This window comes from Anolis carolinensis, chromosome 4 (genome assembly GCF_035594765.1).
Source record: "Anolis carolinensis isolate JA03-04 chromosome 4, rAnoCar3.1.pri, whole genome shotgun sequence".
NCBI lineage: Eukaryota > Metazoa > Chordata > Lepidosauria > Squamata > Dactyloidae > Anolis > Anolis carolinensis.
The window spans coordinates 56,154,511-56,182,237 of NC_085844.1; the positions used below are offsets into that span (position 1 = coordinate 56,154,511).

The window sequence follows — 27,727 nt, forward strand, 5'->3', positions numbered from 1 at the left end:
TAAGAAAATGCAAAATGCACTATGCTTCATGAGAAAATGAGTTAAATGGACCATGGCCAATAGAATAGTCAATTTTCAATCAATGCACAATTCAGTTCTTTTCACTTTACTCGCAACAGTCAGTACCACATTGAAGTTAATTTAAATCAATGTAAAGTTTATTTCATACTTAAATATCACAGTAGGAATAGGGAATATTAGTTGTTACTAAAGAATGGAGGGAATTAACAAATTTAGTAATGCTTAATTAAGTATTTTGAATTACTTTGTTTATTTTTAATCTGGTTTCTATATATTGAGTTAAATTGTATGTATTTTTAACTTTAAAAACTAAAACATTGTGAAGGGGCCCAATTACTTGGCCAATCTCAAGCCTGAAGTCCCTTACTTAAGACCAGTGATTCTCAACCTGTGGGCTGCAGCCCAGCAGTGGGCTGGGAGAACAAAAATCCAGTCCACGAACCTCCTTCCTCTTTATTTATTTTTTTATTTCCGCTACTTTCTGTAGAGCTGACCATTGCATTGGATAGACCATATCGGCTCTAGATTATTAAATATGGCTTTCTGTGGGCAAGCAGATGGCGACTACTGGATGGCATATGTTCTATATCAGAAACTACAGCTGATGTGGTCTATCCAACACAATTTTCTGAATCAGCACCCCAAATAACCACACCAAATCTAAAGTTGACAAAAAATGATTTGTAACCATTTTGGTGCTAATGTTGGAGAGTGGTCCCTGGTCAAAGTAGTCCCTGGTCAAGTGACTGACATGAGTTAATTTCAGAAAACAGTCCTGATTCACCAAACTTTCTAATCAGTGCTGCCACCTTTTAGAACTATGCATGAGTGAAGCTATGAAAATACAGGTTGAGTACCCCTTATTCAGAAATACCCCAACATCCAAAATTGTCCACATGGGAGGCAGAAATAATGACACTCTTGCTTTTTGATGATTCAATGTACACAGACTTTGCTTCATGCACAACATTACTGAAAATATTCTATAAAATTACTTTCAGGCTATGTGTATAAAGTGTATATAAAGCATAGGTGAAATCCATGTTTAAACCTGGGTCCCATCTCCAAGATATTTCATTTTGTATGCATACACAAATACAGGCATCCCAAAATGGGGGGAAATCTGAAATCCAAAACACCTCTGAACCCCAGCAATTCAGAACAGGGGACATACATTTGGATTTTTTAAAAATGAGTGACACAATGTATGCTTTAAATACTTTAAAGAAAAGTATCACTTACATATAGATTTCTTCAAGAGTATTTGCCAGTTCTGCATGCTCCTGTCCTTGAAGCCAAGGAGCACTAGAATAAAAATAAACATATGAGATAATGATGATATATTTATTTGTATCCCCCACTTTCCTCTCTTAAACAAGACTTGAAGCAGCTCACAACATAACATATCAATTTCTAAAACACTTGTGGCTTAGAACAGAATAGGAAGAGAATAGGTCCATCTAATCCAACCCACAGCCATGCAGAAACAAACAATTTCAACAGTTCTAAAAACTTTAGAACACCAATGACGTAACCCTGAATGCACACTAAAGAGAGGTTTATCACACTGAAATCAATGGGGCTTACTTCTAAGAAAGAGATTGCACTGTAATAGGAGCAAGTTATGATGATAAATTCTAGATTCTTAGGAAAAGTAATGCTATGTAGCAACCCTACAACCAAAGCATTTTATGCCCAAAACACACAAACAAATGAATGAAACCAAAATATAAAGAATGTAAAAAATAAGCTGAATCTGCCTAAAACATCAAGAAAGATGGAACAAAAAAGTATCTGAATCCTAGCAATTGTATTCTTAGTAGAAAAAAATAGGAAAGCAGTACTTGGCTCAAAGCATAAAGCCATGCAAACTGTATACATACACACACTCTGTCCCTCATACACAAGCGTGCTAAGTAGTCAAGTCTTGAGCTCTAATCTTCAACACTTTTTGGTACTGACCTTGTATGACCTGCATGTTTCATCTGTCCTTCATGTGGTTTAGGATTTGCTAAATTCTTCCAAATAAAAATCTGTCAGGTTCAGAACTGAATTAACAGAACCCTAGGTAGTCAACTCTCGGGATCAAGAGAATTACCCCTTATTTACTATAATCAAAACACAAGGGGACTATTCAGCTTCTTTTAAAGCTGAACTCCGGTTGCTGAGAGTTTCTGGGGGCAGGAATTCACTTAAAAATAAGGTCCAAAACCCTGTGCACCTTGCTCATGTTTAAAGTAGTGACAACATTTCAACTGTCACCAAAGTACATGCAATCCTTAAGATACAAACAAGATAGGATCTGTATGTTTAGTCTTAAGTTTAATTTGTATGTAAGTCTGAAAAGGTACATTTTTAAGCGTAACTCCAGGCAAAGCTCCTTCCTTGGAAGCTTTTGAACAGAGGCTGGATGGCCAACTGTCAGGGATACTATGTGCTTTTCCTGCATGGCTGAGGGTTGGACTAGATGGCACATGTGGTCTCTTCCAACTCTATTATTCTATTATATATACATTATTCCTGCCTGAACTCACACAGCTTAGCCATGTACTTCCCATTTCTCCATAGCAAAACTTGGTTCTGAAGAGCTGGAAGCAAACAAATGTCAAAAGGAGGAAAACCTCACAAGTCTCCCTTATGATCTCTTCCATAAAAGCCAAAATCAAACACAGCCTATTGCCATATCTGATAAACCAGAGCATCATGTGGAAGGAGATCATGTCAGTACTAGTCAGAACTGGCACAAGTCTCTTGATGGCTGATTATACAACTTTCAAGTTATGATTCACATTGCATATGATAACTCTTTGTACTATGACACACTTTTTTCATGCAGAAATACTGTCAATGAGCAACATTTTCATTCAGCAACCAAAGGATTTTTAAGGCAATAATCCCATCACTCTCACAATGGGTCTCTTTCATATATGCAGTGTATGCAAAACAGACTGCATTATTTCAGAGAATACAATACGCTCTTGACACTGGGTAGATGTGGAAGATGGGCCAGAAACAGCAGCCAGAATGTTTCTTAGTTTCCCTCTCCATTGCTTATATTACGGCTAAATAGTGACACATGATGATCACAGAATAAGAGGATGACACTAGGCAAATACATGAAAATATTCCTGAAATGAACTACCACTTACTTAAGTTGATAAATAGGTGGGGCAGCTGTTGGATATTCAGGTGGCAGGATCACCTGAAATAAAAATAAATTAGCCCACAATTGGGAAAAAGGTAGAACAGAACAGTTATGAAATAGATTAAACAACAAAGATTATATGTGTTCACACTGAACAAAGCAGAATTTGCACAGAATTAAGATGTCAATCAACTTTCCTAACAGCTGAAGAATGTGATTCTGACTTTCTAGTTTTGGTAATGCAGGGGGTCCTTGGTACCCACTGGGGTATGGTTCCAGGACTCACAGTAGATTCCAAAATCTGTGGATGTTCACATCCAGTTATATAAAATACCATAGCCAACAGTTCAATCAATGGAGGCAGAAAACTTAAGGATCTGTAAAACTGTGGGAGGCTGAAGCTGGGTACGCCTACATATCAGCGTAGCACTCAGAATGTGGCAAAACCAAGGTTTGCTTCTTGGATTTTCCCTGCAAATATTTTCAAACTGTAGTTAGTTGAATCTGTGGGTGCACAACCAGCGACTACAGAGGTCTAACATGTATCAGAAAGAGAAGCAGGAACCCAGAATTAGTTTCTCAAGAATAACACACATTTTAAAAAAAGAATATATATATATATACACACACACACACACACACACACACACAAAGAAGTAATAGTATCTTCATTAGGCAACCTTAAAACATCCTATTACATAAACAGCACATATGGCCCTCTATAGAATGTTTTGTCTCAGAATTAATCATTTGGTAAATAATGTTACATATAAAAGCTGTATGGCTAGAAATGAAATAGCCTACAATCTAAAGAGATGCATAGCAAACACTACAGGCATGGCAGAGTATAATACTCAAAACAACATTTTGGTACGTTACTTTTCAAACTACTTTTGACATTTGGGAACATTTCAAAAGTAGTGGCAAAGTAAAAAAAAATAGGACTTACTGCAAGAAAGCAAAAGACAGCAAGTCATACCATACACATAGAAACCATTACACCTATGTGTTGTCGAAGGCTTTCATGGCCGGGATCACAGGGTTGTTGTATGTCTTTCGGGCTGTGTGGCCATGTTCCAGAAGCATTCTCTCCTGACGTTTCGCCCACATCTATGGCAGGCATCCTCAGCGGTACCTCACAACCTCTGAGAATGCCTGCCATAGATGTGGGCGAAACGTCAGGAGAGAATGCTTCTGGAACATGGCCACACAGCCCGAAAGACATACAACAACCATTACACCTATCTTTGCTCTTCACTGAGGAATAAAACTGCTTGCAAGAATGCAACAGAATTTTGATGCCTACAAACACAATGTTGTCTGTACCTCAACATTCTTTAATATTAGCAAAAGTGAGTTGATCAAAAATCCCTATGAACACAACATACCAGAGTTGATCTGAAAGTTACTGTAGAGTACAACAAACTTTGCAGCATTTTCAGTCCAGCTAGTTCTTTCATGCGATGTTTAGGTATGCTAAATGGAGAATTTGACTGGTTCTAAAATTATATATAGGATACTAGCTGTGCCCGGCCACGCGTTGCTGTGGCTTAGTCTGGTGGTGTTGGTCAGTCTACATTAGGTTGTATTTATGCTGTGACCTCCACCTTCTTTATACTCACATTAGTAGTAGTATTTGAAGTCTGTTACCTTCTTCAATTTTTGTGTTGATTGATAATTGCTTGAGATCCCTGTTGTCTTTGGTTTGTTGTTAGTTGTAATGTTTGATTCTGCTGAGTGCGGTTTATATTTTTATTGTGGAACAATAGTCTTTTTTTTGTTTTGCCTGTGTAGGTGTTTATTATTATTGTTGTTGTAGTGGTCATGAAGGTTGAATAAGTTAGATGCTACTGTATTGTTTTTTGGAGGCCCAGTGTAGCACTGACTGGCCTCTCAGCCTCAGTGCCTGGCTGTTTCTTGCCTGTGATGGTGTTGATTCTTATTGTTGTTGTTATTGTCATTGTTATTATTGTAATTGTTTTTTGGAGGCCAAGTGTGAATGTAGGGATTGGGGAGGTGGATGAGTTGTGTTGTCAAATTTTGTATTTGCTATAGTCACAATGCATTGTTGTGAGTTTTGTGGGTCCAGATTGTGGTTTTGTGGCGCGGTTGTGTTGTTACAACTGAGAGGCAAGGCTTTTGTGTTGTGTTGCCAAGTTTTGTATTTCTGGAGCGTTTAGTTGTGTGCCAAGTTTTGTATTTCTGGGGCATTTAGTTGTGTTATTATAGTCACGATGCTCTGTTGTGAGTTTTGTGGGTCCGGATTGTGGTTTTGTGGTGTGGTTGTGTTGTTACAATCGGGAGGGAATGCTTTTGTGTTGTGTTGCCAAGTTTCGTATTTCTGGGGCGTTTAGTTGTGTTGTTATAGTCATGATGCACTGTTGTGAGTTTTGTGGGTCCAGTGTGGTTTTGTGGTGTGGTTGTGTTGTTACAACTGGGAGGCAAGGCTTTTGCATTGTTTTGCCAAGTTTTGTATTTCTGGGGCGTTTAGTTGTGTTGTTATAGTCATGATGCGTTGTTGTGAGTTTTGTGGGTCCGGATTGTGGTTTTGTGGTGTGGTTGTGTTGTTACAATCGGGAGGGAATGCTTTTGTGTTGTGTTGCCAAGTTTCGTATTTCTGGGGCGTTTAGTTGTGTTGTTATAGTCATGATGCGCTGTTGTGAGTTTTGTGAGTCCAGTGTGGTTTTGTGTTGTGGTTGTGTTCTTACAACCGGGAGGCAAGGCTTTTGCGTTCTGTTGTCAAATTTTGTATTTCTGGGGCGTTTAGTTATATTATAGTCACGATACGTTGTTGTCAGTTTTGTGGGTCCGGATTGTGGTTTTGTGGTGTAGTTGTGTTGTTACAACCGGGAGAAAAGGGTTTTGTGTTGTGTTGTCAAGTTTTCTATTTCTGGGGCGTTTAGTTGTATGCCAAGTTTCATATTTCTGGGCCGTTTAGTTGCGTTGTTATAGTCACGATGCATTGTTGTGAGTTTTGTGGGCCTGGATTGTGGTTTTGTGGTGTGGTTGTGTTGTTACAACCGGGAAGCAAGGCTTTTGCGTTATGTTGTCAAGTTTTATATTTCTGGGGCGTTTAGTTGTGTGCCAAGTTTCGTATTTCTGGGGCGTTTAGTTGTGTTGTTATAGTCACGATGCATTGTTGTGAGTTTTGTGGGTCCGGATTGTGGTTTTGTGGTGTGGTTGTGTTGTTACAACCGGGAGGCAAGGCTTTTGTGTTGTGTTGCCAAGTTTCGTATTTCTGGGACGTTTAGTTGTGTTGTTATAGTCACGATGCGTTGTTGTGAGTTTTGTGGGTCCTGTGTGGTTTTGTGGTGTGGTTGTGTTGTTACAACTGGGAGGCAAGGCTTTTGCATTGTGTTGCCAAGTTTTGTATTTCTGGGGCGTTTAGTTGTGTTGTTATCGCATGATGCGTTGTTGTGAGTTTTGTGGGTCTGGATTGTGGTTTTGTGGTGTGGTTGTGTTGTTGTAACCTGGAGGCAAGCCTTTTGCATTGTGTTGCCAAATTTCGTATTTCTGGGATGTTTAGTTTTGTTGTTATAGTCACTGCGCAAACAACTTTATCATTTTATATATATAGACTAGCTGTGCCCGGCCACGCGTTGCTGTGGCTTAGTCTGGTGATGTTGGTCAGTCTACATTAGGTTGTATTGATGCTGTGACCTCCACCCTTCTTTATACTCACATTAGTAGTAGTATTTGAAGTCTGTTACCTTCTTCAATTTTTGTGTTGATTGATAATTGCTTGAGATCCCTGTTGTCTTTGGTTTGTTGTTAATTGTAATGTCTGATTCTGCTGAGTGCGGTTTATATTTTTATTGTGGTACAATAGTCTTTTTTTTTTGTTTTGCCTGTGTAGGTGTTTATTATTATTGTTGTTGTAGTTATTATGAAGGTTGGATAAGTTAGATGCTACTGTATTGTTTTTTGGAGGCCCAGTTTAGCACTGACTGGCCTCTCAGCCTCAGTGCCTGGCTGTTTCTTGCCTGTGATGGTGTTGATTCTTATTGTTGTTGTTGTTGTCATTGTTATTATTGTAATTGTTTTTTTGGAGGCCAAGTGTGAATGTAGGGATTGGGGAGGTGGATGAGTTGTGTTGTCAAATGTTGTATTTGTTATAGTCACAATGCGTTGTTGTGAGTTTTGTGGGTCTGGATTGTGGTTTTGTGGTGTGGTTGTGTTGTTACAACTGAGAGGCAAGGCTTTTGTGTTGTGTTGCGAAGTTTTGTATTTCTGGGTCGTTTAGTTGTGTGCCAAGTTTTGTATTTCTGGGGCGTTTAGTTGTGTTGTTATAGTCACGATGCATTGTTGTGAGTTTTGTGGGTCCGGATTGTGGTTTTGTGGTGTGGTTGTGTTGTTACAATCGGGAGGGAATGCTTTTGTGTTGTGTTGCCAAGTTTCGTATTTCTTGGGCGTTTAGTTGTGTTGTTATAGTCATGATGCGTTGTTGTGAGTTTTGTGGGTCCGGTGTGGTTTTGTGGTGTGGTTGTGTTGTTACAACCGGGAGGCAAGGCTTTTGCATTGTTTTGCCAAGTTTTGTATTTCTGGGGCGTTTAGTTGTGTTGTTATAGTCATGATGCGTTGTTGTGAGTTTTGTGGGTCCGGATTGTGGTTTTGTGTTGTGGTTGTGTTCTGACAACTGGGAGGCAAGGCTTTTGCGTTGTGTTGTCAAATTTTGTATTTCTGGGGCGTTTTGTTGTGTTATAGTCACGATGCGTTGTTGTGAGTTTTGTGGGTCCGGATTGTGGTTTTGTGGTGTGGTTGTGTTGTTACAATCGGGAGAAAAGGCTCTTGTGTTGTGTTGTCAAATTTTGTATTTCTGGGACGTTTAGTTGTGTGCCAAGTTTTGTATTTCTGGGGCGTTTAGTTGTGTTGTTATAGTCACAATGCATTGTTGTGAGTTTTGTGGGTCCAGATTGTGGTTTTGTGGTGTGGTCGTGTTGTTACAACCGGGAGGCAAGGTTTTTGCGTTGTGTTGTCAAGTTTTATATTTCTGGGGCATTTAGTTGTGTGCCAAGTTTCGTATTTCTGGGACGTTTAGTTGTGTTGTTATAGTCACGATGCATTGTTGTGAGTTTTATGGGTCCGGATTGTGGTTTTGTGGTGTGGTTGTGTTGTTACAACCTGGAGGGAAGGCTTTTGCGTTGTGTTGCCAAGTTTCGTATTTCTGGGGCGTTTAGTTGTGTTGTTATAGTCACTTTGCGTTGTTGTGAGTTTTGTGGGTCCTGTGTGGTTTTGTGGTGTGGTTGTGTTGTTACAACTGGGAGGCAAGGCTTTTGCATTGTGTTGCCAAGTTTTGTATTTCTGGGGCGTTTAGTTGTGTTGTTATCGCATGATGCGTTGTTGTGAGTGTTGTGGGTCTGGATTGTGGTTTTGTGGTGTGGTTGTGTTGTTGTAACCTGGAGGCAAGCCTTTTGCATTGTGTTGCCAAATTTCGTATTTCTGGGATGTTTAGTTTTGTTGTTATAGTCACTGCGCCCGCAACTTTATCCTTTTATATATATAGACTAGCTGTGCCCGGCCACGCGTTGCTGTGGCTTAGTCTGGTGGTGTTGGTCATTCTACATTAGGTTGTATTTATGCTGTGACCTCCACCTTCTTTATACTCACATTAGTAGTAGTATTTGAAGTCTGTTACCTTCTTTAATTTTTGTGTTGATTGATAATTGCTTGAGATCCCTGTTGTCTTTGGTTTGTTGTTAGTTGTAATGTCTGATTCTGCTGAGTGCGGTTTATATTTTTATTGTGGTACAATAGTCTTTTTTTGTTTTGCCTGTGTAGGTGTTTATTATTATTGTTGTTGTTGTGGTCATGAAGGTTGGATAAGTTAGATGCTACTGTATTGTTTTTTGGAGGCCCAGTGTAGCACTGACTGGCCTCTCAGCCTCAGTGCCTGGCTGTTTCTTGCCTGTGATGGTGTTGATTCTTATTGTTGTTGTTGTTGTCATTGTTACTATTGTAATTGTTTTTTTTGGAGGCCAAGTGTGAATGTAGGGATTGGGGAGGTGGATGAGTTGTGTTGTCAAATTTTGTATTTTTTATAATCACAATGCGTTGTTGTGAGTTTTGTGGGTCCGGATTGTGGTTTTGTGGTGCGGTTGTGTTGTTACAACTGAGAGGCAAGGCTTTTGTGTTTTGTTGCCAAGTTTTGTATTTCTGGGGCGTTTAGTTGTGTGCCAAGTTTTGTATTTCTGGGGCGTTTAGTTGTGTCGTTATAGTCACGATGCACTGTTGTGAGTTTTGTGGGTCCGGATTGTGGTTTTGTGGTGTGGTTGTGTTGTTACAACTGAGAGGCAAGGCTTTTGTGTTTTGTTGCCAAGTTTTGTATTTCTGGGGCGTTTAGTTGTGTTGTTATAGTCACGATGCACTGTTGTGAGTTTTGTGGGTCCGGATTGTGGTTTTGTGGTGTGGTTGTGTTGTTACAACTGAGAGGCAAGGCTTTTGTGTTTTGTTGCCAAGTTTTGTATTTCTGGGGCGTTTTGTTGTGTCGTTATAGTCACGATGCACTGTTGTGAGTTTTGTGGGTCCGGATTGTGGTTTTGTGGTGTAGTTGTGTTGTTACAACCGGGAGAAAAGGCTTTTGTGTTGTGTTGTCAAGTTTTGTATTTCTGGGGGGTTTAGTTGTGTGCCAAGTTTTGTATTTCTGGGGCATTTAGTTGTGTTGTTATGGTCATGATGTGTTGTTGTGAGTTTTATGGGTCCGGATTGTGGTTTTGTGGTGTGGTTGTGTTGTTACAACTGGGAGGCAAGGCTTTTGTGTTGTGTTGTCAAGTTTTATATTTCTGGGGCGTTTAGTTGTGTGCCAAATTTCGTATTTCTGGGGCGTTTAGTTGTGTTGTTATGGTCATGATGTGTTGTTGTGAGTTTTATGGGTCCGGATTGTGGTTTTGTGGTGTGGTTGTGTTGTTACAATCTGGAGGGAAGGCTTTTGCATTGTGTTGCCAAGTTTTGTATTTCTGGGGCGTTTAGTTGTGTTGTTTTAGTCACGATGCGTTGTTGTGAGTTTTGTGGGTCCTGTGTGGTTTTGTGGTGTGGTTGTGTTGTTACAACTGGGAGGCAAGGCTTTTGCATTGTGTTGCCAAGTTTTGTATTTCTGGGGCGTTTAGTTGTGTTGTTATCGCATGATGCGTTGTTGTGAGTTTTGTGGGTCTGGATTGTGGTTTTGTGGTGTGGTTGTGTTGTTGTAACCTGGAGGCAAGCCTTTTGCACTGTGTTGCCAAATTTCGTATTTCTGGGATGTTTAGTTTTGTTGTTATAGTCACTGCGCAAACAACTTTATCATTTTATATATATAGATAAGCAAAGATCCAACACACAAAAGACTGCACATGGTTGTGTTGGTTTTCTTTCAAGTATTCAGGTATGGAGTAGTGTCAAAGTAGGCTCCTCTTGAAACTATTCAGATGTGGAGTAGAGTTGATGAAAACTCTTCTTTCCTGCATCCAGAGAATTTGTTGTGCAATATTTTGAATCAGAAACCTAATTTTATTTTCCAAAGAAAATTAGTATTTTAACATTTTAAAAATCTTAACATTTTAACATGCTATTTCATGAGTCCAAATGAAATCTTCGACAAGGTTATACAGTGTTCCCTCACTACATTGCGGTTCACTTTTTGCGGATTCGCTGTTTCGCGGTTTTTCAATAAACTCTAAAAGACTATTATAAATCATAAAAATTACAATTTACAGCCTAAGGAAGGAAGGAAGGAGAAGCCAAAGGGAGAGAAAAGGAGCCCAAGTGGCAGCGGGAGGAGAAGGAGGCGATATATCAACACACGATTGGTTGATAAAGACTTAAAATAGTGTATAACTACTAAAATAATGTATAAATATTAAAATAAATATAGCGTCCCTACTTTGTGGATTTTCACTTATTGAGGGTGGTCCTGGAATCTAACCCCAACGATATGTGAGGGAACACTGTACGTATCTTAAAATCTTAAGTTTTTACATATAATCCTGTTGAAGATTTAATTCATGAAATAGCATTCCATCTTCATTGCAAACTTCTCTTAGGTTTTAAATTGCGTTCTCTTCCAAAGTATCTTATTAGAGACTTGAAGACAGATTATGTAACACCAAGCCTACCTGTAGACAAAGAGTCCACTTTGGATCTTCCAAGCATTCACTGACCCGAATGCAGAATATTTTTTCATCTTCATCAACAGCACACCATTCATCGCCATATATAGCAGATAAGGCTTCAATTTCTTCTGTCTGGCAGAAAATGATGTTAATTTATATTTCAACTTGCTCAGTACCATTTACACAGCTAAATAACAACCCACATTATGAGACACATATAGTATCAAGATGACTCTGTAAAGATATCCATAATACGTATATAATATATATATATAAATATATACTATATAACCATAACACGTTTATTATGCTGCATCTGTAGTCAATGCAAACTCATTTTGTCAATGTAAGTGTGGGTTGTAAGAAGGAACTTTTATTCCAAAACCATGTTGGCATACTAATCATCACACAATTTCTAAAAATCACTGCACCTACCCCTAAATTCTTAAATTTAAAAAAAATTAAAGAAAATGTTTTTAAAACCAAGCCAGGGGGTATTGTATGGAGTAGGTAAGCATCTTGATAGGTTCTATGTTATTTTAACTGTTTATTTTTAATAGTTTTGATGTTTTATCCTATTTTGGTGTTTGTATGTTTCTTAGGTTTAAAATTTCATGTTGTATTTAGTTCAAGATTGGGAAAGGAGTACGGCAGGGCTGTGTACTCTCACCCGACCTATTCAACTTGTATGCAGAACACATCATGCAACATGTAGGGCTTGATGAATCCAAGGCTGGAGTTAAAATTGCTGGAAGAAACATTAACAACCTTAGATATGCAGATGATACCACTTTGATGGCTGAAAGCGAGGAGGAGCTGAGGAGCCTTATAACCAAGCTGATAGAAGAAAGTGCAAAAGATGGGTTGCAGTTAAACATAAAAAACCAAGATTATGACAACCTCTATGGCAAATAGAGGAAGAAAACATGGAGGCAGTGACAGACTTTGTATTTCTAGGCGCAAAGATTACTGCAGACGCAGACCGCAGCCAGGAAATCAGAAGTTGTTTACTTCTTGGGAGGAGAGCAATAACCAATCTTGATAAAATAGTCAAGAGTAGAAACATCACACTGGCAATGAAGGTCCGCATAGTTAAAGCAATGATATTCCCCGTAGTAACCTATGGATACGAGAGCTGTACCATAAGGAAGGCTGAGCAAAGGAAGATAAGATGCTTTTGAACTGTGACGTTGGAGGAAAATTCTGAGAGTTCCTTGGACTGCAAGAAGATCAAACCAGTCCATACTCAGGAAATAATGCCCGACTGCTCACTGGAGGGAAGGATATTGGAGGCAAAGATGAAGTACTTTGGCCACACAATGAGAAGATAGAATACCTTGGAGAAGATAGTGATGCTGGGTAAAATGGAAGGAAAAAGGAAAAGGGGCCGACTAAGGGCAAGATGGATGAATGGTATCCTTGAAGTGACTGGCTTGTCCTTGAAGGAACTAGGGGTGCCCACGGCTGATAGGGAGCTGGTCCATGAGGTCACAAAAAGTCGGAAGCAATTGAACGAATAAATAACAATTACTTTAGTGCTGTTTGCCACTTTGAGTTTCTTTTAAGAAAGATAAAGTGGGGAATTAATAGTAATAATAATAGCTGTGTGTAAGGTTCACAGAAGCTGTGTATAAGGTTCACAGAACTGATTCCTCTTTGTTTGTTTTATATCTCACCTTTCTTCTAATATAGAAGCCAACATGGCTTACGAGTTAAACAAAATACAGTTAAGATGAATTTTTATAAAAAACAAAATATTTAAATTATTTCAAAACATTTTAAAGCCCATTAAAATATAACAATTATAATTACTGTATTGCTAAGAAGTAGCTCCTGTGGGTGACGGAAACAACTATGGATGCTAGGGTCAACTAGTTTCAGTGACACCAAATCAATGCTTATTTGTTGACTTATTAAGCAAAATAAATGAAAAATAAGGTGTGATTATTAATGCGAACCTGGCACAAAGTCCGTGCTCCTAGGACCTCAGTAGTGAGTGGTCCTATGTAGTTAACAGCTGGGACTTTGCTTTAGTGCAGAGGTTCCCAACCTTTGGGCCTCCAGGTGTTTTGGACTTCAACTCCTGAAATCCCAGCCACGCTGGATAAGGGACAATGTTGGATAATAAGGAGGGGATCAAGGAAAAGCCAAAGGTAAAGGTCTTCTGGGGGTTGGTGCTCATCTCCATTTCTAAGCCGAAGAGCCAGCGTTGTCCGTAGACCCCTTAAGTCATGTGGCCGGCATGACTGCATGGAGTGCCGTTACCTTCCCGCCAGAGCGGTATCTATTGATCTACTCACATTTGCATGTTTTCGAACTGCTAGGTTGGCAGAAGTTCAGAGCATCCACCCAGCATTAAATGCAATGGTGCTTATTTCCCACCTAACTGGTGTGCATCTACAATGTAGAATTAACACAGTTTGACACCACTTTAACTGCCATGGTTAGATTCTATGGGATCATGGAAGTTATAGTTTCACAAGGTCTTCATCCCTGTCTGCCAAAGAGAGCTGGCGACTCATAACACTACAGCTCCCTGGATTCCACAGCAGTGAGGCATGGCTGTTCAAAGTGGTGTCAAACTGCGTTCATTCTGCAGTGTAGATGCACCCTCAGAATATACTGCTTTGGGACAGCGATCTAATTGCTGCTGAGCTACACGACTCCTTCTTCTGCTATCCACGCGTGATTAAACTCTGCTGATAGAAGCGGCCTAGTCTATTTCCACCCTTTGCCCTCCCGTTGCTTTTAACTCTGAAGCAAGCCCCAGGGGGAGGGGGCGCGTCCACGCACTCACTTGCTTCTGCGCGGTTTCCGGGTTACTGGCCGCCATTACATCCAGGAATCACCCCTCCCTCCGGAAAACTCATCCGAGAGCCTTGAGAGAGAAACACTGCCGAGAAATAGTCGGCGAGAGGAGACATGGCGCATGCGTACTGTTACAATCGAGGGTCTTAGCCTCCTTTTGTAGTCTTCCCAGTGCCTCTTCAAAAATCAACATAGACATAGAAAGTGATAGACAACAGCTGGGATTCTTGCAGAAAGGAATGAAGAGTTTGCGTGTGTTTACAAAATAAAAAAACACGCAAAATATGAATGTATGTTTTTAATACTATAGAGTTAATGCAGTTTGGTACCACTTTAACTACCATGGCTCAATGCTATGGAATCATGGGAGTTGTAGTTTGGTGAGGCACCAATAAAGACCTTGTGAAACTACAGCTCCCATGATTCCATAGCATTGAGCCATGGTAATTAAAGTGGTGTCAAAATGTATTAATTCTACAGTGTAGATGAACTATAGGTACTATAGGTAAAGGTAAAGGTTTTCCCCTGACATTAAGACTAGTCGTGTCTGACTCTGAGGGTTGGTGCTCATCTCCATTTCTAAGCCGAAGAGCCAGTGTTATCCAGAGACACCTCCAAGGACATGCGGCCGGCATGACTGCATGGAACGCTGTTACCTTCCCGTTGGAGTGGTACCTATTGATCTGCTCACATTTGCATGTTTTTGAACTGCTAGATTGGCAGAAGCTGGGGCTAACAGCAGGAGCTCTCCCCACTTCCCAGATTCAAACTTTCATAAGTTGCTTCTTTCAGGCTGGTTCTACACTGCCATATAATGCAATTCAAATTGCACCATATGGCAGTGTATCACCGTGTAACATGAGTTTTGTTCCTGGGTTATAAATGTCATTTGCTAATTGATTCAATCATAAAAACTTGGAAAAGTTTATTAAACTGCAAATAAATGTTTTTGCAGGACATCTTGCAGCACATTTTGCTATAGTTTTTCAGTGAATATCTTGTGTCTCAACCAATTCAACATTCATGGCTGGCATCACTGGGTTGCTGTGAGCTGATGTTTCACCCATATCTATGGCAGGCATCCTCAGAGGTTGTGAGGTTTGTTGGAAACTAGGCAAGTGGGGCAAGAGGGAGCCTCTCATCCCTGCAGGATAGACTCCGTATGTATACCATGCAGCTGTGGACAAGGCCATAGCCAGAAAAATATTTTGGGGATGGTCATACTTTTTTTTAAGCAAATCATGAGTAGTTCCATAACGCAAAATAATTTAGAAATCAGGCTCCATCAATAAACTTCAGTGGACACTCATGGGGATTTGGTTAATCAGTTAAAATTCATGAGTAAATCAGGGTTTTTTTTTAAACTTGACAAATGGGGGGGGGGGGGGTTGGACCCCTAACCCCCGCCTCCCCTTGGCTATAGCCCTGGTTGTAGACATGTCTACATAGGGACCACCAAACGCAGCATTGCCCAAATGCTAATTAAGGAACATGAAAGGCACTGCAGAGTAATTCAACCAGAGAAGTCAGCTATAGCAGAGCACTTGTTGAATCTACCTGGGCACAATATATTATTTGAGAACACAGAAATGCTGGACCACTATATCACACTACACAGAGAAGCCGCTGAAATCCACAAGCGTGTGGATAATTTCAACAGGAAGGAGGGAACCATGAAAATGAACAAAATCTGGCTACCAGGATTTAAAAAAACTGTAAAATCAGGACAGTAAATAAAGAACAACACTCAAAAACAAGAAACAATCAGAGCCAGCTAATCACCTTGCAACAAAGGATTCCCCCTGGCTGGAAGCAGCCAAGCTTTGAAGCTGCAAGGCTATTCAATGCTAATCAGGGTGATTAATTGCAACATTCACATTTACCTCCAAAAGACAAGAGTTCCACAGATATATGACACCCCCCTGCCTAGTTTCCAACAGATCTCACAACCTCTGAGGATGCCTGCCATAGATGTGGGTGAAATGTCAGGAGAGAATGCATCTGGAACATGGCCATACAGCCCAGAAAACTCACAGCAACCCAAAAACCCCTTCCTTGATCCTTGTATAATTCAGTCAACTTGGTTCATGAGCTAAACCTAGTGTAATCAGTCTTAATCTTGTTGTTAATTGTCTGCAAATTTTTATCTTAACCATACTTTAATTATATAAAAACATTTGGCAAAAAGATCTGCATTCAAGTATTATGCTAAAGATAGTTGGGTTCTGTTTCATAAGATACATATGGAGCTGTTACGTGATTTCAGCTTCTGCAAGAACTGCAGTTGGGAGCCCGGCGTGTCAAACTTCCCAGAAGGCCAGAGGAGACACAAACCAGTTGAAGGCAAAACCAGAGGTTTCATTGTCAATGGCCGAAGAGGATGTCAGTGGAGACAACACTCCAAAGAACTCAATGCAAACATACATAAATATTTATAGCACTTTGACAGCACTACAAGATTACCATGCTAGCTCCTGATTAGTTAAAAGAGTGTCCAGCTATGATCCTCTCCCTGGTTGATCCAGGGCTCCATCCAATGTCATTGCTGGTTGGCAATAAAGTTTAATAAACTGTTATTGAATTATTTTGAAGATTGTGTCCATTTATTTCTCCACCCCTTAGAGGGGAATACGTTGAGGCAAGCAATAATGGACCAAAATGAGTCTTGATATCTCTGCTCCAGTCAATACAATGGGTGAAAATCCAGAGAGACAAAAGGGTACTTTAGAGCAGGGGTCTTCAAACTTTTTAAGCAGAGTTCACAGTCTCAGACTGCTGGGGGGCCTGACTATAGTTTGAAAAAAAATATGAACAAATTCCTATACATATCGTATTTGTAGTGCAAAAAAACCCATTAAAGAACAATTCAATATTTAAAATGAAGGATAATTTTAGCCAACACAAACCTAGTAATACAGTATTTCAATAAGAAGAGTAGATCTGCTTTTGCTTAATGAGATAGTCAAGTTAATTAGGACTGTTGTTGCTTTTGTTGTTGTGTGACTTCAAATAGTTGTGACTTGGGGAGACCCTAAGTTTGAGGTTTATGATGGGGGCCAGGTAAATGACCTTGGAGGGCCACATTGGCCCGTGGGTCTTAGTTTGGGGACCCTGCTTTAGGGTGTTGGCCATTTCAATTGGACCCCATGGAGAAGTCTGGCGTAGTGACAGGGATGAGGAAGCGTTCCCAGGAATAACTCAGGTCATATCAGGGCAAACATGAAAAGATCCAGAAGCTCTCATTCAAACCCATTGTCGGTACCTTGAGTCTTCCCAGAACATTGTGAGGGGATTATGATAATTATGGGGTTATATTCTGAAGTCCAAGGTGCACTGAGGCAAACATTCCAGGGAAATCCATGGAAGATTATTACAGGAAAAATGAAACAGGTAATGCGGGCTTCCTGTATGTCCCAACTGAGCCGTGCATCATAATTCACAATTTTACGTTTTAATTTTAGAAAACAGAGCTAAACTAGAAGTCGACTGGCTTTGGGTTTGCGTAATCTCCTTTGGTTTTAATAGAAACTTGACATTCACAATCTGGATCCACTTACAAAACAGTGGCTCATGTTGGCAGGTACCCCAGGCCTTAAGGAACAGGGTATCTCTAGGCACATCCCATGCCCATGATTTTGTGGACAGATGAAGAACAAAACTTAAAATTAACTCTGGGTTTCCCCCTCAAAGTATTCTGATGGTCTGATACCACTTTAACTATTCAATGTCTCAATGCTATGAATTGCAGAGAAGGCCAAATACCTTGTACAACTACAATTCCCAAGATTCCATAGCATTGGGCCTTGACAGTTCAAGTGCTGTAAAACTGTATTAACTCTACAGGCAGAAGCTAGGCTGGACTTTAGCACAGCAGGTTAAACCACCAGCTGCAGTAAACTTGTCAATCAAGAGGATGACATTTCGAAGCCCGGGTCAGTGTAAACTCCTGGCCTTTAGCCCAGCTTCCGATACCTAGCAGTTTGAAAGCAAAATGTAAGTAGATAAATAGGTACTGCTTTAAAGTGGGGAGATATTTTAAAGGCATCCATAGAAAATAGGGCACAGCTGGCTAGTAACCAGCTGCAATAAATCACTACTGACTGAGAGGTCATGAGTTCAAAGCCCGGGTCGGGTTAAGCCCCCGACCATTAAATAGCCCGGCTTGCTGTTGACCTATGCAGCCCCGAAAGACAGTTGCATCTGTCAGGTAGGGAAATTTAGGTACGCTTTATGCGGGGAGGCTAATTTAACTAATTTACAACACCATAAAACTGCCAGCAAAACACGAGGAAAGGAATGAGGAAGTACAGCCACTAGTGGATGGTGAAGCAACAGCTCCCCCTGTGGCCGGAATCGTGAAGCTGGAAAAATGTTAAAATGCCTCTGTGTGTGTCTATACTGTATGTTGTTTGTCTGTTGGCATTGAATGTTTGCCATATATGTGTTCATTGTAATCCGCCCTGAGTCCCCTTCGGGGTGAGAAGGGCAGAATATAAATACTGTAAATAAATAAATAAATAAATAAATAAAATACCAGAAAAATGCCAGCGATTCAGTCAAGGAGGAAAGTTTAGGAACAAAGCTCTTCGGCAGGGAGATTGTGCAACAGCAACCCCCATCGCCAGAACCGAGCACAAGCCTCTAAAATGCCGAAGATGGGAAAAGCCTATATACCTCTATCTATGTACAATTGTCTGTCTCCTCCTGTGTATAAATGGCACTGAATGTTTGCCACATATGTATGTTTGCCGCATATGTATATTCTGTGATCTGCCCTGAGTCCCCTTTGGAGTGAGAAGGGCAGAATATAAATGCTGTAAGTAAATAAATAAAATAAATAGATGCACTCACTGAGACAACATGAAACTAGAGAACTTGGAAAACCTTACTTAATTGGATTAAGGATATTGGGATCCATTATTTATCCATTATTCTGGATAAAACAACAGTATAATATTTTGTGTTCAAGTTAGGATTTTTTCAAGTATGAAAAAGAATGGCTGAATCTCATATAGAAAACATTCACTGGTTGCCTTCCTTTGAATTACTTATTATATAAGTTACTTTAAACCGCTTGTGTGTATGTGTGTGTTCATGCATAAATGTCTGTACTTTCCCTCTTATTTGTGAGGTTTCTGATGAATGTGATTTAATATCCTCTATGTGTCATCTCAGCAACTTGTTTTGTTTGCTTTGCTACATGCTGTAAGATGATTTAATTGCATGGTCTTTAAATTTAATTTATTCTGTTCACTTTTCAAAGCGCTCACAATGCTCTTCATTTTCTCCTTTGCCAAAATGAAATATTCAGATTCTCTCAGGCACAGCTTCCACACAGCTGTATAAAATTCACATTGAACTGGATTATATGACAGTCTGGACTCAGATAACCCAGTTGAAAGGAGATATTGTGGATTACCTGTCTTTATATTCTGGGTTATATGGCTGTGTGGAAGGCCCCTCTGATCTCTTTTTTAGTACACAATCATAGCTCATTGTTATCACATTATCTTCAAGGCTCCAGCCTATTAAATCTTGAGATTTGTAGTTTGGTAGGTTTGTTGAAATTCCTTGCCAGAGAGTTCTAGTGCCTCACTATGCTACAAATCCCAGGATTCCATAGAATGCCATCATTTGATACCATTAAAGTGGTATCAAAATGCTATAACTGTATAGTGTAAAAGGGACCAGGTATACAATGCTATGTGTACATTCTCAGCTTCACTGATCTTAGTCTTATTTTTCAGTAAATATACATTGCGTTTAGTTACACATTTCTCTCACATTCACTTTCCTGGTTGTTTTTGTAGCCCTTTGTTAAACTATGGCCATCTGGTATTCTCAGCACCATATACAGTGGACAACTGTAAATAAATATAAATATAGCAGCTTATTTTTATTGCTTTTTACATGGTGCTTCTTTTCAATGCTCCTTTTTCTTATTTATTGTTGCAGTGTACCTTCAATTCATTTCTGACTTACGGCAACTCGTACGGTTTCTGGGGCTAAGAGCTTTTCTTTACTACCTGTATTTTAATAACAACCGTGTCTAATAAAAATTTCCCAACAATTTAAAAACAACCTTTTACACATCTCCTTGGTTTCCTAACAGTTGGTACAGGTTAAACATGTCATGCAAGATTACTCTTGCAGACGTTGCTTCACACCTACAGTACTTTGAAGTACTTTATCTACTGGGGAATTAAAATTCCTTTGTTTCATCATCTAGACACAGTGATATTGTCCACCACTAGAGCAATGGAGCCTCCGGTGGCCCAATGGGTTAAACCTTTGTGCCGGCAGGACTGATGACTTGAAGATTGGGTTGCTGACTTGAAGGTTGCTGATTTGAATCCAAGCCGGGGAGAGCATGGATGAGCTCCCTCTATCAGTTCCAGCTCCATGTGGGGACATGAGAGAAACCTCCTACAAGGATGGTAAAACATCAAACATCCAGGCTTCCCCTGGGCAATGTCCTTGCAAACGGCCAATTATCTCACACCAGAAGCGACTTGCAGTTTCTCAAGTCGCTCCTGACACGAAAAAAGCAAAAGCAAAAAAATTCGAGCAATGCTTTTTAACATGCTCTTCCTCTGCTTGACAGTTTTAGCAATATCATGGAACTATTGCAAAATTATCCTCAAGTACTTATGACATATGCATAAATGGAGACTGGGATTTATGAACAGAAACTATATGTCAGGAACTCGAAACAAAGTTATATAACTAGTCTGGGATGTATGTCATTGTGTCCACGCATTCGTTCTTTCCACACCCCAAAGATCCCTGATAATAAATATTGAATAATCTGTTAATTCAGATTATAAATTTAGTTGCCTGTTAATTATTCTCTTTATTCTTGGTGCACTCCCATTATCACATCAATTCTCTCTATTTCTTATGCCATTTTTTAAAAAGTAAGTTTTAGTGAAAGCCTTGTTCATCTATCATTTTAAAGTTCATTCATACTATCTCTTTATACACATTTTCCCATGCTATGTCTCTCCAAATCATCTTCAAGAAAGATTTTGTGGATACTCAGGAAATAAAACTTATAAACAGTACATTGATATTGCATCATAAAGACTTCTTTGGTCAGTTTATCTTGTGAGTTTAGGTCTTCCTTCAGAGCTGAGCTATAGGTGTAAAGTCCTTAGGGAATCAAATTGTTAATGAACTAGCTCTGATCATATCTATATATATTGTTATCCAAAAGGGAAAATATATCTGCTCGGAATACTGTAAATTCTAGAGATAGGGATAGGAACTGCATATTATTAGCAAAACAGTGTGGGTAGATATGACAAACAGCTTTATCCGCAACTTAATATAAGAATGTTATTAGCATAAGGGGACACTTTGCAGTAAATGCTCTTTCCCATAGCCAAGGAAAACAAAATGTTGCATAATTTGGAACCTATGAGGAGCAACTAGATGTAGCTTTCCCTGCAGCTCCATTTCCCATCCTAGAACTCTTACAAAGTTTTGCTGAAGTTCTGGTTTATTGTTGATTGTCATCAAGGCCCCTTTTGCACTGCCATATGAAATCCAGATTATCTGCTTTGAACTGGATTATAGGACAGAGTAGACTCACATAATCTAGTTCAAAGCAGATAATGTGGGTTATCTGCTTTGATAATCTGGATTATATGGCAGTGTAGAAGGGGCCTCATATAATCCAGTTCAAAGCAGATAATGTGGATTATCTGTTTTGATAATCTTGATTATATGGCAGTGTAGAAGGGGTTCAAGATTGGCTTTGATGTAAAATAAGCCCATGAATGAGAGACCTCCAAGAAGACTGATAATTAACAGCCCTTTCCCAACTTCGCGGCTGTGGTTTTCTTGATTTAATCCATCCACCTGTAATGTGATTCTGGATTTACTAAAAAAATATGCTTGAAAAATATCTCACTTGAAATATCCAGGCCCCAACTGTGTGTTGTAATAACACATCAGTTATCTTTTAAGGCTCTTCATGACTATTGTTTTTGCTTAAACTAGTAATTACTCAGATGTTTGCCCTTTGCCCAGTTTACAAGCTTGCTACAACGTCTTACAGGTGTCCTTTCACACTACATGTTATTTATAGTAACTGGATATTACTTTAGTTCCTGTGGAATCCTGCTGTAAAACATTATTCTAATGAAACTACAAACCCCAAGAATCAAAGCACTGTAAATGTTTATTGTGAAATGGTTATAATTCTTTCCCCCAACTTCTGTTTATGCACACTTAAAGCTTTAACCATGTTGTATCACCTCTCAAGCCTCAAGGAGAAGCAGGTAATAAATCTGATTATCGGCAGCAGCAGCAACATACTAGCTTGCTGTCTCACAATTGCATTATTTAAACAATTGGAAACAATAACTCTCACAGTTCTTCTCCAATAACATTTTGTTGATGCATATACTTGCAGTCATGCCCCTTCTACGCTACCATATGCATCCAAATTTTCTGCTTCAAACTGGGTTATTGATGACCGTGACCCCGGCTTTCAAATTGATTTGAACCCGCAGCGGAGAGTTCCGCAGATCCATCACCAAAAGGAACGGAGCGGGACCGCAGCAGACTATTATTAAAAGATCTTTTTTTCCTTCACTTTCCCCTTCCCTGAACTATGTAACCAATCCCCCAATAAAAGTAGCATTCATTTTTAACAGTAACACTCTCTACCTGGTTATTTTGTGTCTTTCCCTGACTCCTTCTTTTGCACGCAATCTCTCTCTCTCTATCTAACCCGTCCGTCCTTTAAACCCTGGCGGAGGCTTCGCCCGCCATAGGTTAATACGGCGGGCGATACAAATTGGCTCATATCTTTATCAAAATTACCCCTAGCACGCTCTTCTTTTAGTCCTAATCCTTTCTAAGGCTTCCGACTCAAGGACCACCAACGGAACCAAAATCGGTCCAGTTCTCGGCACCTCATCAGCTGACTGTCAAACGGAACCGACTGCTCCTTTCAAGCCAGACTGCTCTCTTCCAGCCTTATCCTGGACTTTCCTCTCCCCGCGACCCGCGGGATGGTTTTAGGAGATCCCTGGTCCCTTTCTGTGAACTGGGGATGGGGGATCGCTCTCCCGCTGGGGAGACATAGTTCTCCAAAGACCTTCACCCTCTCTACAGCTGCCAGGAGGGTGCCTGGACGGGCGCCCTCCACGTTCCATTCATACCTTCATAATTTTATGAAGGAGAAGAACACTCTTCCCCAGACCTATCCCTGAACTTATGAAATCTTATACTTCCAAAGACTGCAACCCACATGTGCCTCTTCCCCATGCCATCTCTATGAATTCCTTCCACCACAGATGAACTCTTTTCCTCATGTATCCGTGAATTTTCATATTCTATGTACCTGGACACCCTCATGAATCACTGTTGTATGAATTTCTGATCGTTGGGCTAACTTCATGAATTGTAAAATCATGCTGCTAAAACTCCACTTTTATGAATTTCCATATTGGGTTCCCCAGATGTTGTGAACTTCGTTCTTATCAAATGTTCTCAATTGTTTATATCATTCATGATTCCCCTTTATGCAATGTAACCCACCTCTATGGATTCTCCCTTACTTCCTTGAAATCTATCTATCTGCCTATATGTATTTGTACTCTTTGGGATCCCCGGAAAATATGTATTTTTCCCAGCTGGGTTTATATTCCAACTTTATTTTATTTTTCATTTTATTTCATATAATTGCCAAGTCATGAAATCAAATAAGGAATATTTCGAACTCAACTTGAACCCCAGAACCTGCCCCATTTTCTATGACCCAGGCTTACCTTCCCAAAAACAAAAGGTTAATCCGCTGCCGCTTAACCCAATCAAATTCAGATTGCATGGACAATATAGGGCTTGAGTCGCCGAATTCGGAGTATTTGACCTAAAGGTGATTCGCCCTCAAGGCAAACATTGTCATATCTCCTCCAAAAGGAAATCCAGGACACCTCAGGAAGGCGCCCTGCTGAGCCCATCACCACCCATCCCTACTTCCACCTCTAACACCCCAAGGCATATCTGAAATCTGTGTACGTGACAGGAACCCTTGATTGCTGTCATTAATCCCTTTAGAATTCGGCCGGGCAGGAATTAATCCGATCTTTCCTGCCCTGTCACTTCATTGTTCCAATAACTCCCGCCTTCTCCTTCCTGATTGGCTCGAGTGGGGACAAAAAGCAGCTCCCTATTGGGCCAACCGAGCAAGGCGGGAAACGAAAGCCCGCCTCGTTCAACCCTCTAGCCTATCCGCAATCAGATGGGCGGGGGAGCGGGGCGGGAAATTCAAGGGGCTGTCAGACTGAAACACTGTATAAATATGGCTTTATTTTTGATATATGGTACCCTAGTAGACTGAATGATCACTACTAGAGTCCTTTTCAGCTGAATCGCTCAATAAAGACTCCTTGGCGGATTTTCCTTCAACTTTGGCGGACCTTCTTCATTTCGGCTTCAGGTTGTATTGCGGCTCATATTCTCCTATTGGCTCCGCCAAGGTCCGTTCTCTCAGGACCGGATCGGGACTCTCCTTAAGGGCCCAATCCCCTAAAGCGCGGTCGACAACATTATGGCAGTACAGACTCATATAATCCAGTTCAAAGACGATAATGTGGATTATCTGTTTTCATAATCCAGATGATTTGGTAGTATAGAAGGGTCCCCAAGGACCCACTCTATTCCATTGGCTGTACTTGGGCCTAAAGTGTAGCCTTTAAGTAGATCCCAGGACTATAGGGCCCTTCCACACAGCCATATAACCCAGATTATCAAGACAGATAATCCACAATATCTGCTTTGAACTGGATTATCTGAGCCTACACCACCATATAATGCAGTTCAATGTGGATTTTATACAGCTGTGTGGAAGTGGCTTTAGGCTGCATGTGGCAATTTTGGTCCCCCCCCCCCACCAAAAAAACACAAACTCTTGAGTACAGCACCGCCTATGGCATGCCTTGTCACTTGCCTATGGTGTATCTACACCTATACGCAGACCTGTAGCCGGGGGGGTGGGGGTGGGGGTTCAAACCCCCCTCAAAAAATTTTCAGGTTAAAAGAAACCTGGTTTACTCATGAATTTTAACTGGTTAACCAAATCCCCATGCTAAGTCTATGAGACGCAAAAAATTAAGAGGCCCTCCAGGCACTATCTCAAGCAGATATTGACAGGTCTGTAGCGGGGGGGGGGGGGGGTTGTAGGGGTTCAAACCCTCCCCCCAATTTTCAAACCCCTCCTAAAAAATTTTCTGGCTACAGACCTGCATACAGTAGAATTAATGTAGCTTGACATAACGTTTACTGCCATGGCTCAATGTGATAGAATCCTGGGGTTTGTCTTTGGATAAGGCACCAGCACATTTTGACAGAGAAAGCTAAAAACCTTGTAAAAATAGCAACTTCCATGATTCCATACTTTCGAGGCATGGCAGTGAAAGTGAATTTCAACAAGGACAAACGTAAGATACTATACGTAGGCATAAAAATTAAATGCAAAAATACAGGATGGGTGATGCCTGGCTCGACAACTATCCATGTGAGAAAGATCCTGCAGTCTTCGTGGACAAGTTGAACGTGAGCCAACAGTGTGATGTAGCAGCTAAAAAAGCCAATGGGATTTTGGACTGCATCAAAAGGAGTAAGTGTCTAGATCGAGGAAAGTCATGTTGCCTTTTTATTCTGTATGATCAGACCTCACCTGGAACACCGTCTTCAATTCTGGGCACCACAGTTCAAAAGAGATATTGACAAGCTGGAAGGTGTCTAGAGGAGGGTAACTAAAATTATCAGAGATCTGGAGACCATGCCCTATGAGGCGGGTCTTAAAGGGCTGGGTATGTTTAGCCTGCAGAAGAGAAGGTTGAGAGGAGACATGATAGCTATGTATAAATATGTGAAAGGGTGTCACAAGAAAGAGGGAACAGGCTTGTTTCCTGCTGCCCTTAAAAGTAGGATTCGGAATAATGGGTTCAAATTGCAGAAGAGGAGATTCCACCTGAACATTAGGAAGAACTTTCTAATCCTAGGAGCTGTTCAGCATTGGAGCTCTCCGCCTCGGAGTGTGGTGGAAGTGTTGTGGCCAACAGGCAAGATAAACACCAATTGAGATCCTTTGTATGGCTTGTAAAAGAAGAGATTTTATTTAAAAGTACCAACTGGGACCCTGGTCATGGATCAGTTCCAAAAAGAGACCAGAGTGAGGACAAAGGTGTTGTCCATCCCTTTTATACATCCTCAAATATAGGCAAACAAAGAAACATCCTCCTACATATGTATCATCGTCACTTTGGCATTATAAAATATCAAATTCTATCTTTCTGCATACATGGGGCATCTCTATGCATGTCTCAGCATTTTTCTATCTAAAAAGCAGCTTGCAGCTAGTTATAGACACTAGGATCAGCTACAGAGCTCCATTAAGAGACCTGCTTTTGACCTGTCAGTAGAGAGAAGTCCACTCCCTCCATTAGCCTATCAGGGACCATCTCACATGGGAATGTTTAGGTCAGTGGTTCTCAACCTGGGGTCCCAGATATTGCTGGCCTTCAACTCCCAGAAATCCTAACAGCTCGTAAACTGGCTGGGATTTCTTTTAATACATATCTCTTTCACCATCCCTTTGCCCTTTCAGCACGTGCTTTCTAATACAGAGAGGGAATCTGATTTTTCTACATTTCAGTGTTCTAATGTGCATACAATATATGTGTGAATATCTATATTGCACATCAGAAGCTCCTTCCTTAGAAACTTTTAAACAGAGGCTGAATGGCCATCTGTCAGGGGTACTTTGATTGTGCTTTTCCTGCATGGCAGGGATTGGAATGAAAGAAACAACAGACACCTGATTTAACTTGATTTAATCTGATTCATTAATAGCAATAGTGTGGAGAGTGAGTTTGATTAAATAAATAGCCTTAGTCTTTAGTGTTAGAAGGAATTGAAGAATCTGCCATGAGAAAACACAGGGCAATGAAGCAAGCAAACAGAGCCCCAGCAATAAACAGCCTTTCACTTCCTTAAATATGCAAAAGGGAATCAATTGAAGGTCTGGAATGTCAAACCAAGGAACTCACAAGACAATAAACCCTAAAAGCAAGTCTTAGATGTAGACAGTTGAAACAAAATAGTGTTTGATGGATTGGACCAATTCTGATGCCTTCGAGGAAGGGAAAGGCCCAGATGGTATATTGATATATGAAATGACTGCAGTCGAAGTTTGCTTTCCTGAACTGTTTTGATAAGCATCTGATCAAATGGTGCCATGTGTAGGATGAAACAAGATGAAAGGGAGAGAGGGGCATGAGAACAAAGATGTTGTTGGAAGGTGAATTGTACCAGCAAAACGATAGGAATCCCATGGGATTTCTCACTCGGGGTGCCACTTTCCTTTCAGGGTGGTCACCCGCAGCTCAATTTGCAAATACAGTAGAGTCTCGCTTATGCAACATAAATGGGCCGGCAGAACGTTGGATAAGCGAAAATGTTGGATAATAAGGAGGAGATCAAGGAAAAGCCTAAGGTAAAGGTTTTCCCCCGATGTTAAGTCCAGTTGTGACCGACTCTGGGGGTTGGTGCTCATCTCCATTTCTAAGCCGAAGAGCCGGCGTTGTCCGTAGACACCTCCATGTGGCCGGCATGACTGCATGGAGTGCCGTTACCTTCCCGCCGGAGCGGT

The 27,727-nt window shown here is 40.5% G+C and overlaps 1 protein-coding gene across 1 annotated transcript in view; it reads right to left on the reverse strand.

The window, feature by feature from the left end:
* The window catches only part of impact (impact RWD domain protein), a 30,377-nt gene extending 16,172 nt beyond the window's left edge, over positions 1–14,205 (reverse strand). Inside the window, exons 1-4 of the mRNA XM_003219646.4 lie at positions 14,048–14,205; positions 11,254–11,382; positions 3,171–3,223; positions 1,264–1,326 (exon numbers count right to left, since the gene is read on the reverse strand). Of these exons, the coding sequence (XP_003219694.2) occupies positions 1,264–1,326; positions 3,171–3,223; positions 11,254–11,382; positions 14,048–14,083 (281 nt within the window). The 5' untranslated portion in view covers positions 14,084–14,205. The remainder of the gene's footprint in view (positions 1–1,263; positions 1,327–3,170; positions 3,224–11,253; positions 11,383–14,047) is intronic.
* Positions 14,206–27,727: the final 13,522 nt, after the last annotated feature.